Below are 15,787 nucleotides of genomic sequence, written 5' to 3' on the forward strand. Positions count from 1 at the left end.
GCACGCACACCAGCACACATGCAGGTGCACTCAGGGAAGGGCGCAGGGCTCGGGAAGATCAGCGAGGCTGCATCACTGCGTGCAGCTGTAAAAGGTGAGTGAGTGGTGTCAAAAAAAAAAAAAGCCAGTAATTTTATTGCAAATTTGTTCCGGTAAAGAAAAACCAACTTCGCAATGGAAGTCGCTTTTCCATACGAACGGCTGCAAAAGTAAAAAGTCAAGCGCGCGCCAGCGGTCGCTTTTCCGTAAGAATGGGACGCAAGAGTAAACTTCCGGATACCTCTGGAGCGTCAGTCACGCCAGAATCCAAAACTACCAAACCGTTGGCTGTCTGCTGCTACTCAACCGGGCCACATGCGAGGGTGCAGTTTTATCACCTTGCATCTCCATTTGCCTCTCACTGCTGGCTTTGCGATTACTACTTTGACTTGCACATGCGCAGGCATGCCATCACGCAGGGAACTACATAACGTGGGTCAATGTGGGTCAGGGGCGGGAAAAGAGGGCAAGGATATGCGTTGACTTATATTTGGAGTCTGCTTTTTGACCAGCAAGGTGCGAGAGTTTCAGGGTCCACTTATACACGGCAATATACTGTATATACAGTGCGTTGCTACGTTTGTAGTTTTTTATCACGTGTTCGTGAAATCTCCACGTAATTTGCGCACCCCCTTTTGGAGCCTCAATTTCGGGGGAAAAAAAAAGTGCGCAAACTACGCGAGTAATTAAGGTATAGCAAAGGCATGCAGTGTTAATCACCTTAACAGAATGAGGCGACGAAAGCATCACAGCATTGTAATCAACCCATCTACTAAGCTGTAGTAGAAGACTTAATAATCTTGGCAAGCTAAAGATAAGGAGACACTAAAAAAGATAAGCTGGGATGTAGACTGGTTCTGAACCAGCAAGTATAATTAGTTACACTGATAGTGCAGGGTTAATAAGCCAGGAAAAGGAATAAAAGTGAGACTGTTAGTGCACCACATCTGATTTTGAGCTAGACGACAATAGGTGGTCGCCTTTCATCATCCTCACTAGTAAAGTGATCATGTGACCCCGCAAAGGTGGCGTCGCATAGTCTACCACAGCAATAACACCTCAAAGCAGCTGCCATCACAGATGCTGCATCACAAAATGCGCATTAAACCAGAGACTGCATCCAGCACGAGGAACAGGCGCCTCAACCGTAGGGAGGCGCCCCTTTTAATAAACACGGGCAGGGCTATGTACAGAAAGGGTCCATGGCGGTCCCTGTTGTGTCGTCAGTGACTGGACGACTTGGAGTGCGAGATGAGCCACTGGAGCGTGATGTCTGCAAAAGTGGACAGCCACAGCATAACTTGCACAACAGTGAAACAGTGCAGCCTGCATGCAATATTTAATCAAAGAAAACAGCCACATAATCTACTCAGCCTGCCACCTATCTCGGAGGAGACGTTATGGCACAATGCTGAACACTGCAGTCTTGCACCATAATGTCACTTGCTTTCGTGTATTCAAAAAAGAGTTTGCCAGTTCAAGGCACATGAGTAAGCATATCACCATAATAAGCAGTCGGAGTAAGAATGGTTGTAAATGTGCCAGCACTAAGGGCGCGTTCACACTTGTCCAAAAATCCAGCGAGCGAAGCGGATTCGGCCGCTTTCGACGCCGACGAAGGCGGAAAGCGGAGTGGCGAGGCCGATCGGTCTGGGACCGATTTCTGCCGCCATGACAAACATGGCGGCGCTCTTTGACACAGGACCCTCGCCTCGGAATGAATTCGTCATTGTCGCTGCCTTGTTCAGCGCATTCACTGGCCACAATTGGGACACCGGTCTATCACTTCGTCTCACCTCACCTATAAGTAAACGTGTAAGTGGTAAATTTGTTTTATTTTTTTTAGAATGACAATTCTGCCGCTACTAGGCTTAAGAAAAGCGCCGGTTTTGTTGACAGTACTAGCTCCCATCCTGACATGCAGATGGCACCACTAGGCTGGGCGTTTCCTTGAGAGTCTGTTTGCATACGCTGAACTAAAAATGGGAATGTGCCCACGTTTACGTATGGAAGCATGCTGCGGTTATGGTACACAAACAGCATCGATTTATGCTCTCTTCTAACCATATCTGTGTACGCCGTGAGCGGTGATGTGGTGGCCGGGAAGTGTGTGGAAAAGCGAGAAACAGCAGCAGCGCGGCGTTTCCGCCTTGCCTGGGCGTCAACAGATGAGAACAGGTCCTAGTTTTTCCGGCGAGCGAAGCGGATTCGCTCACCGCATATTTGGACATGTGTGAACGCGCCCTAAGGCCGCCATTCACCGATTTCGCCGATCTTTGTCTGGAGCCTGCTTGACATTGTAAACTGAGCCTCAAACCGAAACCGAAGTGAAAACCAAAATACTCGCATGCCTAATTCATATTTGAAATCGCTCGTTGCTTTTTTTTCACATGTTGTAAACTGATGCATCAGTTGCATTCACTTTTAGCAATGCCACCAAATCCAAAGGACCATCTGGTTCTAGCTAAAAACTCTCCAGCAGGTGCTGTAAAAACACCCACCGTCACATTCACCAGAACAATAATAAAAAATAAGATTAAACAGATTGACCTCAAGATACACACATTTTCACCTTCAGTTAGGTGAACACAAGGTGAAGTGCTGATAAGTATAATGGTTCAACTAACGACAGTCTACTCATTCCGTTATTGTGTCACAGTTGGCCACCACCACATGCGACCAGGGTTTAGCTGCTTGAACACACAAGGAGTCTTACCAATGTTATCACGCTCCTTGCACGAAATCGAGTAGCAGCAAATTTCTCGGTCCTGGATAGCCGACAGGTTCCTGCAACAGAAACCCCTTCCCATCAGCTGATCATTCCAAACAAGCCTCAGCGACCCTACTGAATTTGCAGCCTCAGTAGGTCAAGGAAGCATTGTACACACCATACACAATATACAGTAGAATCTCGATGATACGATTACGGTTGACACGGATTTCGGGATGATACGAATTTTGAAAGCATCCCGGACAGTCTACATTGTACAGAATACGTTACAGTTCGGGATTATCCGAAAAGATTTTCAAGCCCGCGCAGATGATACGAACGCGCGACCATCCACGCAAGCAAGCGAGCACGCACGGCTCATCTCAGAAAGGAGCGCAACCCCCCCCACCTCCGTGCGAATGTCCCGCGGCAGATTTTCAAGCCCGCGCCACCCACGCAGGTGGAGCCAGCACGCGCGGATGCATCGCACTCAGCCCCAGCCCCTGCCACCAATGTCCGGCGGCCGCCGCGGCACCGACCGAACCGGCTGCTAGGCCCACCCATTTTCTTTCGCGTCCGGCAGGACGAGTCACGTGGGCGATGCCACTCAGCTGCTGATTGGATCTAGCAAGCTGTCGCAGCTTGTTTCCGCTTGCCGACCCCCCCCCGCCCCCTCCTTCCCCCTGCTCGCCTCCGCCGATACATTCCTCCGTTTGCCGCTGCCTGTGCATTAAGGCGCGCTCACACTAGCGGGAAGCTTCCCGCACCGACACAGCGTCAACGTTGACGCTGCCTCGCAGCTCCTCAGAATGACGCTCACACTGCGCTAAAAATGCTAAATACACAAATGCTAAATAAATTGATTGATTGATTGATTGATTGGTTGGTTTTCTCGCTGCGGTTGTCTTGGAATGTGGAGAGAGGAGGCGCTGAGGGAGGACCCGAACGAGCAGAAAGAGAAGGGGATAGTCACGTGACACTAGAGAAGACTGGAAAGTGCACCCTTTTCTCGCGTCGTCGTCTTGATCGTCTGCTAGCTCCCCTCCCGTCGCCCTGACAAAGCAGCCGCCGAGTGCCCGGCCGGCCGGCCGGACGCGCGCAGCCTCCGCCGACGGGGTCACTGAACTGGGACCGACGTCACGGTTCACGGTTGGCGCCCATTGGCTGTTCTCGTCAGCGGCACGGGAAAAATAGGTACCGAACCCATCGCTCTGCGGGACGGCACAGCAGGCTGTCCGCGGGAGAAAAACCGGCTTGTGCGGGAAGCGGCACGTGGAAAACGTCCTGCATTGCGCGTTTTCCCGCTAATGTGAGCGCGCCTTTACGTGTTGTGCCTAAACGTGACCAGACAAGGACAGTAGCTAAGTGCACGCCGAAGACCGGATCATTCAAATTCAACATGTATCGGAAGCGGAAGGCCCTTTTTTTTAAAGAAAAACTCGAAATTTTGAAGAAGGTTGATAAAAACCCGAAGAAAAAAACGCCTCGACTTGGCAAATGAGCTAGGACTAGCACCGCCGACGCTCTGCACTATTGTTGGGCAGCGGGAAGTCATTTTGAGGAATGCCCAGCACTTCGGTGTCAACGTCAAGCAAGCGAAGACTGCTGCACATGTCCAGCTGGAAGAAGTTCTACTGGCGTGGTTTCGCGAGGTGACTGCAGCCGGCGTGAACGTGGACGGCAAAGTGCTACGGGAGAAGGCTGACCACATTGCACTTTCTCTTGGCATCGAAAATTATCAAGCGTCCGGAGGGTGGCTCCATCGCTTTAAAGAAAGGCATGGGCTTGTTTACAAAACTGTTTGCGGAGAGGGTAAGAAAGTGGACGAGACGGCGGTTGGCGACTGGATCGACTCACTGCCGGCGCTGACCTCGGGGTACGCGCCGCGCGACATTTTTAATGCCAATGAGGCAGGCATCTTTTTCAACCTGCAACCGAGCAAGAGTTTGTGTGTGAAGGACCAGGCTTGTCAAAGCGGCCAGAAAAGTAAGGAAAGAGTGTCTGTACTTTTCTGTTGCAACGCCGATGGTTCCGAAAAAATGACCCTGACCGTCATTGGCAAGGCTAAGCGACCGAGATGCTTTCGATTAGCTGGACGTTTGCCTTGCTTGTACAAGGCTAATAAGAAAGCCTGGATGACTGCGGATTTTTTTCGAGTTTCTTATCGGCTTAGATCGGAAAATGTCATCGAAGAACAGAAAAATTTTGCTTTTCGTCGATCAGTGCTCCGCCCACCCCAAGCAAGTGATCTTAAACAATGTCACAGTCATGTTCTTGCCTGCAAGCACAATGACCCACCTGCAGCCGTTGGACGCCGGAATAATTCGGAACGTAAAACATCACTTCAAGGGCCTTTTAGTGGGGCGATTACTCGCAAAGATTGATCGCAAAGATGACAATTTGCAGATTAGTCTGCTGGACGCAATTCATTTTCTGGCGATGTCTTGGGACAGTGTGACTACGCAAACAATCGCGAACTGCTTCCGCAAGTGTGGATTCACGACTGCACCAGTAGCAACTCCGATTGCCAAAGAGACCGGCGACGATTTTTCTATTGAAGGTTGGGAGACACTCGACGTTCAAGCTTCTGCGTTTGACTTTGTCACTGCGGATGACAGCGCTGCAACTTGCGGGTTACGAACCACTGAGGATTTAATTGGTGAAAAAAATGAATGATCTTCATCAGACAGCGATGAAGGGGCTGAACCGCTACCATCGATGGCAGAAACCCTTAACGCCCTTGACATCCTGCGCCGCATCAGCTCTGCCAGCGTGAGCGACGAAACTGCGGCACGGTTTTATTCTTTTCAGGCTGGACTGATTGGCGAAATCGAGCCCAAGAAAGTGTAAACAAGCATTACTGACTTTTTCGGTCAAAAGTAATTGAGCTAATAAACTTCGTTTGATTTCCGTGTTAAACTTGGATTGTTTTGGATCATACGAATTCGGGATGATACAAATATTTTTCGGGGTCCCGCGGAATTTGTATCATCGAGATTCTACTGTACACAATTATACACAAAGTACATTATACACAAACGACCCCTTTAAATGGGCAAATAACACCAAGGCCAACAGTTTTAACCACGGCATGGAATAAGGGTGTAGAGAGGTGGCGGCTACAGACAACAGCCCTTCCCGCATGACAACCCTTTCCGTGCAGAACTAAACAAGTTCCACTACTTCAATGTGAGACATCTAGATGCTTAACGGTCAACTGGTTAGGAAAGCTGAGATCAGTGGTGATTTCAGTACCTCAGACGCTGGCAATGGCTTTGAGGATGATGATGTGATGCATAGAGGAGGATGTCTATCCAACTAAACAATGAACTGATGAAGTGCGGATGCAGCACAAGAGGGCAGCAGATGAAAAATATCCGAGTTTGTAGTCACTTAGCTATAAGAATTCCGAAGGAGGATAAACCAACACAGGCAACAGCAACAAGATACTGTGTATACTCATGCAAGGGATGCACTTTTTCCTGAGGTCTTGACGGGGTGCAACCCTTACGTAGGTCTGGCATTTTTCTATAAAGTTTCTCCGAATGCAGCAGAGCCCCAACTATGCGTCCCTTTTACACAATGCACTGAAAGTATGGGTGATCGAACGCGTGCCCGATAACCAGAGTGAATTAGCCTCATAATGTAAAACAGATTGTTAGATCCAGCAATTCTTAGTTAAGATCAAGATCTCCCGAAGATCTGGCGCTTAAATGACAGTAATAGTGCCTTGGTTAACGGCTCAGAGCGGTGCACCACACGTACGACCCATAACTGACAGTGTGAGGTGGCGTTCGCCTGGCCTGCTTTTCCACGTGATTCACCGTCGAAGGCCTTGTGGAAATCAATTATATGTCCATTATAGAGATAGTTGTGTGATGCTGAACTGGTAGCAAGGTTAGACCTTTATAGTAAACTAACTAGAAGCGAAGCACTTTCACTTCAAAGCTCGCTAGTCCTAGCGACACCGGGCGAATGGCACGCTACTACACTGTATTGGCTGAGCCAGGCATGTAGTACTTCACCGCGACGAAATGTGCTGCTAGTGCGAGTACTCCCCACTTCCTTTCTAGTGTGAAAGCTGAGCCCACAAGACGATTTAGCAGTGCTGAGGCACCGTACGTTCGCGGTTCCTCACACAGTCCGACACAAAGGGCGGCGCATGCATGGTTGTACTGAGTGTTGCAGGAAGTTAGTCTATATCAACTCCCAGCGTAATGTACCACGCAGGCAAATTTATTCACAAATAAAGCAGTTCTTTTGGCTGACTTTTTTTTTACCAAATTACCGGCTGCCAGGCTGGGGGTGCGGCCCTTACACGAATATATTCATGACCGATATCTCTGACTCCGTGGAGTCCTTAAGTTAAATTTTTCAGAGTAAAACAGAAGCAAGCAATACAGCAATACTGTACCGATTGTTTCTTTGTTTCTTTGGCTGAATGTTCTATTTCTTTGACCAAATGTATAGACGCAAGCAGGCAACGCTGTCATCTCTACCACCATGAAAGTGTCATCTTGGATTTGTGTGGGGGGGGGGGGGGGGGGGGGGGGGTTTACTGAGCCGGACTACCAGAGTTCAAATCCGACCGTGGTGGCCGCGTTGAGGCGAAACACAAAAGGCACGTTAAAGATCCTCTGGTGGTCGAAATTACTCAGGAGACCTCCACTACGGCACCTGTTTCTTCCTTTCTTCTTTCACTACCTCCTTTATCCCTTCCCTCACGGCGCGCGTGGTTCAGGTGCCCACTGAGACAAGTGACAGTTACAATTTTTATTTTCATTCATTTAAGGGGGACACCCCTCTTAAACCTATTTTTTTGTCACTCAAGTTAATGGCATGGTTCGCAATGCTGTCGAGGTGGCCTACAAAAACCACGCCCTGAGCAAGGGCATGCAATCACATAGAAAATGAAATAGCTGTAGCATCCACCATGACGCCACGCCACGTGTGGTGGAAGGCAGACAGTGGGGATATCTGGGGGTGCAGTCAGGCACAGTGCTAGAAAGGCGTTCACTTCCGCTCGCCTTTCCCCACAGGTTCCCTCTCTTGGTCTTCACAGCTGTCATTGCCTATGAAAAGAGGCTGTTATTTCTTGACTCGCATGGAATGTGTGCATTGGGGCACGCTCGGGCACCACCTATGGCTGCGTCACAGTCCGGTATAGGTGATGTAAGGCGGTGCGGACTTGACAAAAGTATTACTCTAGCTATAATACAATTTAATAAAATCACTTAGCCTTCCAAGTTGGTCGCTTTGTATTAATCAGTTTCCTGCTTGTAGCGGCTAAATAACTCCCAACTTTCTCGTGCTGCACTATGAGATTTGTAAATTTTAATTTATATAAGTATTCTGCCACATGTGTATTTAACTAAATACTGTATTTACTCGTGTAATGAATGCACTCTTAAAATGAACACACCTGCTACCTCGGCAGTCAAAAAGAGCGTTATTTTTTCCTTTCGCATAATGAATGCACCCCATCTTTCGCCGTGCAATCTGCTGCTGATGTTAGCGAACGCTTGCAGGCGCTCTTTTTGAACATCAAAGCAACTGTGTGATAATACACAGCGCCATCTGTCCAGTGTCAAGACTACTGTATCGCACTTTATAGGACAAATATCCAATAAAAATGTCCACAAGGAATCTGAGGACCAAAAGCAACCACGCCTAGTCATAAAGGGCCACTCTGTTTGGTCTGCCACATTAAGGATTTTAAAAACTTATTGCGGTTGAGCTTCACGCTGAATGCCGAGAATTTTTGCAGAGTGAACTCGGGCTGCTCTCTCTTCAGGCAGCATTATGCGGTTCTACGCAAGTTATACTTGTGGTTATACAAACGCACTCGTCGGCACGGGTGAAAAGTGCGTTTTGTTTATTTTAGTACGAGCCGAGCCGTACGGGATGAAGTATTTGTCCCACCAGCCTACTTTTTGTCACATTTTTACATTTTCTAATTTGAAAAAGAGAAAAAACATTTTACCCTGCATTATGAACGCATCCAGCAAAGTTTATGATTTGTTGGGAAAAAAGTGCAGTCATTAAGTGAATAAATACGGTATGCGTTTTAAACTGATGTTGTGTGCTTTTGAAGCCGCGGCACAGAAAGTCGAGAAAGGACACACAAAAAAAGTGTTGGGCCTATGGCTGCAAAGTTTGCATGTGATCATGGGAACACGCACAGCCAGGAAACAGATTCTGACTGACACTGACAAACCAAAATCCTCCCTAGGTTCAAACAGTTTAAAGGGACACTGAGGTGAACTCTATCCAAGTTTTGCTCTCTGCAACATTTGGCTCTGCAGCCCTTTCTGGCTAGGCTGATGTGTGTACTACAGCCGAAGACCTACTTATTGCTGAGAAAACTGAATTGAATAGTTTTCCCACCAATTCAAACTCGTGAAACTATGACCATGAGGGACACTATGATAATGTTTTGAAGTGAGTGGTGGTACAGCCTGGCCTCAGGGATCCGTGCATGAAAAGCCGTCTTGACGCACCGCATTTTGCGTGCACAAACAGCTGGCAGTGGGGAAGCCTGTACTTTAAATTTTCACACTTTCCAGCTCATGAAACGTGCATTTGCAGTGAACGAAGCATCACTGCTACTAAAATCCGGAAATCACTCAATACAGAATAACTAAAATTTGTCCTCAGCATCATCGAAGCTATTAAGTTCCATTGATGACGATGCTGCCAAGGTTCTCACATTTGGTCGATGAAGGTCCCGCTCATCCAGGGCTCCTGGCAGGTCGCGCTTGTTGCCGAGCACGAGCACGGGGATGCCCGCCAGCTGGGGCTTGTCCAGCAGCTGGTGCAGTTCGTTGCGGCTGGCCTCCATCTTGTCGCGGTCGTGCGCGTCCACCATGTACACTATGGCATTGACGCCCCGGCAATACCGCTCCCACATGCTGCGGAACCGCGGCTGGCCTCCAATGTCCCAGATCTGCATCCGCACACAAAACACTGTGACCACCCGGGACGTGATAAATGTGCTCCGAGCAAGACGGAGCACTAACACCAAGCTGGAAACCACTCTCAATTTGATTCAATCAATCAATTCATTTGTTCCTCCACAGAATGAAGAACAGTGCACGAAATGCAAACTGCACAGTCATGGCCATAGCACAGATCATGCAGCAATGAGACTCCTCTCACACCTCATTTAGCAAGAATGAGGACTTACTTCACATATATACTAACACAAATGCTGCTGGTACATTTGCGTATAAACACAAGAAATGCTCATATTTTCTCCACGGAATGCAGGAAAAAAATCTGAATGCTCAAGCATGATCCATGTTATCTTGGGTATACAAAAGGAGGTCAGGGTCCGATAAGGTGATCTCCCATTTGTAGCGAGTGATACGAGGTGGGACCGAGATCCAAAGAAGGCAGAGGCCATGGGAAACGATAACGTATAATAGCGTATAATGGATGTGCCTGATTGTGAAGGACGAGAGAGGTGCAGGAGCTGCTAGGCTTGGTAGCATGCAGCTTGGCACCATCTGTCAATAAAAGAATGTGCTACTCCAGGCCTAGCTGGCGAATGTCATGGCTGAGGGCCCCAAAGTAACCGGCGTGAGCCAAGGTATGCACATACCAGGGTTCATCACAGTGTAATGAATATAATATACATTGCAGTTATTACTGTAATCAAAATGAAAGACAATGCACAAACAACATCTACAGGGAACGAAGAGTACAGAGACAATTTAAATAGCACTACAATATCAGGCCATTCCTTGAAACTTCATGGCAGGGACTTAAATAAGGATGTTGCATCGAATCCATTCCTTTCCAGCCCTTCTTCCCAGTCACATTTTCCCGACCTTTCTATTATTCTTTTCACTCTGCGGAATATCAGCCGTCTTAATCATTTATTAGATATTTGTGCTCTATTTTGTAAGACTTCCCTTTGCAAGCCTTCTCCCAATATTACACATGTTTTACTTTCTGGTAGAAATAACTCTTTTTACATGAGTGTGCAATTTACACAGCCTTGCAAGCATGTAACAATGAAGTATGCCCTTTAAAAATGAAGATGTGAGTATGGGGTGTCTAGTTAACTTAAGAGCAGTGCTAAGACTACACGTGCTAGCCCAACATTGCAACATATTTCACAGAAGGTGATCCAGTCCCGTATATTCGTGCCGGCTAATTGGCTAACACACAATAATGGCAGAAGTGCTTGATAAGGTAAGCACTCAACAGTTTAGCTGTGGAGCTCAACATCATTCCATCAATCTCTAGTCTGTCACTGACCCCTCTATGTACTGTACCCTCTGCCCCAGTTATTAATATCAGCAACAATAAACAAACTGCCTCTTCCTATTGCCACACCAAATGAGGCAAACAGACCCAGCACGTGCGTGCACATGATGGCAAAAAGCAGCTGATCAACCATGCCATGAAACAAAGGTGCGCTTACAATATGTTTGCAGTAGGCAGTTTATGGCACCATGTGTGCCATACAAACCTACTGAGATGCATTCTTTCTAACACCATTACTTGCACCTGGGTTCCTCCACAAGTCAATCAACTAGCACATTCATTTTGCATTTGACAGGAAAATAGTTCAATTACAAGACTTCCTCAGTTTTGTTGAATTTGTTCTTTGAATTGTCCCACAAGCTGCCTATAATGGTCTGAGAATTTGTCCCATAAATAACCAGCTATAAATGTACCATACTTAGCTGTAGACTCACTCTACTGCAATGCATTAAAGGAATCCCCCAAGGTGAAACAAATTTCAATAATGGCAGTAATTATTGTTAGCATCCATCTGGGCTTTAAAGGAAATCAACACCAGGGGCAACTTTGTGGGCAACCTGAAGGTGGTTGACAGTGGGTGTCCCATACATATGATGCCTTTTTTTTTTAACTTTATCTGAAAAGGAAGAGTGTCAGTAAAAATTCGATCAGAAAATCTTTTGCTGCGGAGGAAGGATAATCCCTCATCCCTAAATTCGCCAGAGTTTTGCTGCTTTCTTGAAGTCATTGAAGTTGAAATAAATTAATCCCCATCTGGAGACTTGATTTCCCCTTGCGCTTCTGTTGTCATCTTCTCTGCGTCTTCGTCTTTTTTGTGCTCGTTAACCATGGACAGGAAAAGTTTCATCAATTGGAAAGATTTTGAAAGCTTTTCTTTCTAACCATCAACCAGCGTTAGTAATAACTAATCCTGCGATTCAAGCTCACTTTATTTCTGCTAATAGCAACATTCAACAAAGTGAGACAAAGCTTCACAGCAAAAAAATAATTTCCAACAAAAGAACTCCTTGCCCTTCCATTCAATGTGCCACCCAGCACAGGCAATTAGGCTCTACTGCAGATGAATATGAAAATTAAAGCACACATCTAGTGTCCTAAGCCAAGGCTGAGCTGTTTGGAAACATGAGTTCTCACAAGGCTATTCTGCCGTAAAAGACTCTTGGACATCTTAAGTGCAAAATGACTCACCTGCCAATACAGTGACAACTACAGAACCTTTCTTTAAGGGGGTAATAATAAAGGAAGAGAACCGAACAGAGAGCCCCTGCTGAAGTGGCCCTCCGTAAACTGAAGTCAATTCAGAAGAGCACTACAGCTGTGGGAATGCTAATGTGTATCATGTCAGCTCCACAGCAGCTGCAACGCATAGGCAGTGCTTATGCTATGGAAATGAACATATCCAAGACTTCTGCTAGGCGCAGCAATCAAAACCATGAATAGCAATATGTGCAGACAAAAACAATACCCACAATAACTTTGTCTTAGGATGCAGCACAACATTTAGCCTAAGGCTAACAGTACTGCACTTGAATATCACAACCAACGTGCGACTAGATCCCCAGCTCTGAGAAAGCCCCCCCTCCCCCAGTTTCTTCATTTCAGGTATACATTAATGAAGTGCCACTATAATTACAGAACAGAGAGCAAAGTACAAGATGCTGCAGTATGGAGGCTGCCAGCCATAAATTTTACAGCATCGGATAATGAGAGCGAATGCCATCCTAAAGTAGCGAGAGGATCAAAGATTCCACATACCAAAGATAACACAAAGATTACTCTCGCTACAAAGAATGGCCCTCACTTGCAGATTATACGGATAAGCAGGTGAAACCCAGCTTTTTGTTCACTAACACAGCCGTGGAGGCAGCTCCAACACGTATTGGGGCCGCGGAACCTTATCAGAAAAAAAAAAGTCGTGCTGATAGCAGAGGGAAGCAAATAGTCAGCTGGTGCGGGTTCATGGGATGGACTTTGTTTTTGGTGCGTCCATCTCGTTCGTTTCCCAGCCCTGCTTATGTCAAAAGAGACCGAGGGCGGTGTAAACAAAGTGCGCAACGCAGGTGCGTCCAAAGCCAACAACACCGGCAGCCCCGACGCTGCTGGCCCTGAAGGGCCACTGTCCTGAAGGGTTGCACGCATCGACACCGTTGCGCACGTCTGCCGACCAGTGCCAAGTAAATGATCGAGCACGGGCGCCTGCTCTTTTTTTTTTTTTCTCCGTATCGTTGCAATAACGTGTAAAGCGAAAAACTCGCGATCGGCTTAATGCGACAAAGCCTCTGCCCAGCGCATTGCCACAACTAGGACCTCGGCGGCTTACATAACCACCTGCGCTCCTTACGAAGCCAGCTCTTTCGAGGGAAGGCCTGCCCGAAACTTCACTCTAATGCAATGCTGCGTTCCGTGGGTGTTTGGAGAAAACGGCGCCAGCGATAAAAAATCAGCAAGGGGGGCTGCTGCATGTAGACAATGAGCGAGAGCTTTCGGGACTTGAAGAGATAAGCTGCGGCGGCCTTACCTTGATGGTGACGTTCCCCTTGGTCACCTTGCGCATATTGAAGCCCACGGTGGGGATCATGTCCTCGCAGAACTGGCCCGACTGCAAGAGCAAAGCGTCGTGATCAGGCGGCCCACCAAGAGAAGTGGGGAGGGCCATGGCGGCACAGCGCTTACTGCAATGACGTTCACGAAGGTGGTCTTTCCCGAGTACTGGAGTCCGACCAGCGTGAGCTCCATCTCCTCCTTCCAGAAGAGGCTCTTGAACCAGTCCAGGATGCGGTTGATTAGGGACATCATTTTGACGGCGGGCGGTACAGCGGTCCACAAACGCCCGGATCACTTGGCAGCGCCGATGACACACCACCGCAGCGGCGAAACCCAGTCGCCGCCCACGACCGAAACCGCCAGGGCGCGCCAGCTGCTGCTGACGGCGTTGGGGTGCGCTGCCGGCGCTTGCGACGGACGGACTTTGCTCCGCTGTCATGCAGCGTACGTTATCGCTGTCATGCGCCAAGGAACTGTTTTCAGGAACGATGTGCAAAACTATCAACAGTGAGTTGAGTTTGTCTACCTATAGTCAGGAGCACGGAAGTAGCGAGTGATGTGAACTAAGCAGCGCGCATTCATTGCTTTCCTGATGACGGATTCGTCATATATCCATTCAAGTCCTCCAATTCTTGCTGACGCTTTTCCCCCACTTATCGCTGGCGCGTCTTTCGAACACGATGGCGAGCCAGCCTAATAAGACATGCATGTCTTGAGGGAAAGAAATGAATTTGACGCCAAAGCTATATTTTAAAATTTCTGGTAAGCCTAGTGCTCTTTCGAGTCCGCGTTCATGTGCTTTCGTATTACACGCACAACCCCTGGCCGTTGCCATCTGACAAGCACTGGAAAATAATTACATACTTTGAGTTCCAAAAATACAGCTGCTTACTTATGATGCTTTTGTGATGACTTAGTATGATTCACCGACTCATCGAGCGTTATTCACAAGGTCTCGGTGAGATAATCTCTCGCTATCTTTACAAGCTGTTTCAGCACGCCTCAGATAGCAGTTTCAGCGAGGAAGCACAACCACACCTCTGCGTCAATTCCATCAGGAATATATGGTTGGCACATAAACGTTTTCCGTTTTTCGTTATTTTCTCTTCTTGTTTTTGGTGTGAAGCAAACTAGCCAGCGCTTGCAAAGGCACTTGCCAGCACAACGAAACTGCTGGTACATTAAAAACAGCACTTTACGCATTTCCTAATTTTACAAACAAATTCTAATTACAATAACGTATGAGCCATTGCTGTTATTGTCAACTTTATTTTACAGAACAAATCGGACCACGAGGTTTGATATTGTATATCCACTCAGGTTACATTATATCTCCATGAAAGCTATAAATTCCTCACAGATCCCAAATCAGCAATCACACAGCCCGTATGTAGTCGCATTGAAGAATGTTGCAAAGTATCCTCTACTACTCTACTCAAAATCTGCGCCAGGTATGTATACTATAATGCTGCAACGCTTTGTCAGTGTTTGTTTGCCAATGCTCAATGCCGCCAGCATGCGGCTTTATCACTTTGTCTGCGACATAAGATGCGACCAATTTTATCTCGAATGATCGCAGACAGGCGAAACATACAGGTTTGACTTTGTTCAGAACTTTTGTGGTTACTTTGCACGCCTTATCTAGAAAGTTGGTTGTCAGCTTTAAAATGAGCAGGGCCGAGAGCTGCGGGTATTCTGTTCGACGACCGCCGAGAACGCTTAATTGTTGCTATCGCCACCACCGAGTCATTCGTGGGCGCATATCAGGCCAATAAAGATTTTTTTTAAAGACTTTTCGCTCTCTTTCTGACTGCCGGACTGCCATCACCACTACGTGACAATATGTACAGCCTTAGTCACAAGACTTTGCACCACACGATTTGATTTCGAGCCCTCTATAGCGGAGCTCTTACAGCCCCCTAATGGCAAAAAGGTATTAAAAGGTGAACGAAGGTTCTGCTCATACTGGGAGAGATTTAGAGTATCACCTTCTCAATCAGACGACAGCACCGATCCTCTGGATCATTACCAGGTTGTCCAAAAGATATCACAGACTCAAGAAGGCTGACACCATACGGCTCGTTCAGGCGCTTCTAATTAGCCATATCACACTACACCCCATTCTTTCGACGACAATAAGTCGGAAGAAATAAAAACTTCAAATGGGATTCCCCTCTACACCTACCCCCGCACCCTACCGCCCGCTCCGAGTGGCCCATC

At 47.4% G+C, this 15,787-nt stretch overlaps 1 protein-coding gene across 1 annotated transcript; it reads right to left on the reverse strand.

Moving 5' to 3' along the window:
- Positions 1-1,163: 1,163 nt before the first annotated feature.
- On the reverse strand, positions 1,164-13,922 carry LOC144108851 (ADP-ribosylation factor-like protein 8). Its single transcript, XM_077642075.1, is given in 6 exon segments — positions 1,164-1,312; positions 2,756-2,826; positions 9,459-9,469; positions 9,471-9,695; positions 13,542-13,622; positions 13,697-13,922. Coding segments are annotated over 6 exon segments (561 nt in total). The 5' UTR covers positions 13,820-13,922; the 3' UTR covers positions 1,164-1,262.
- Positions 13,923-15,787: the final 1,865 nt, after the last annotated feature.

This window comes from Amblyomma americanum, chromosome 10 (genome assembly GCF_052857255.1).
Source record: "Amblyomma americanum isolate KBUSLIRL-KWMA chromosome 10, ASM5285725v1, whole genome shotgun sequence".
NCBI lineage: Eukaryota > Metazoa > Arthropoda > Arachnida > Ixodida > Ixodidae > Amblyomma > Amblyomma americanum.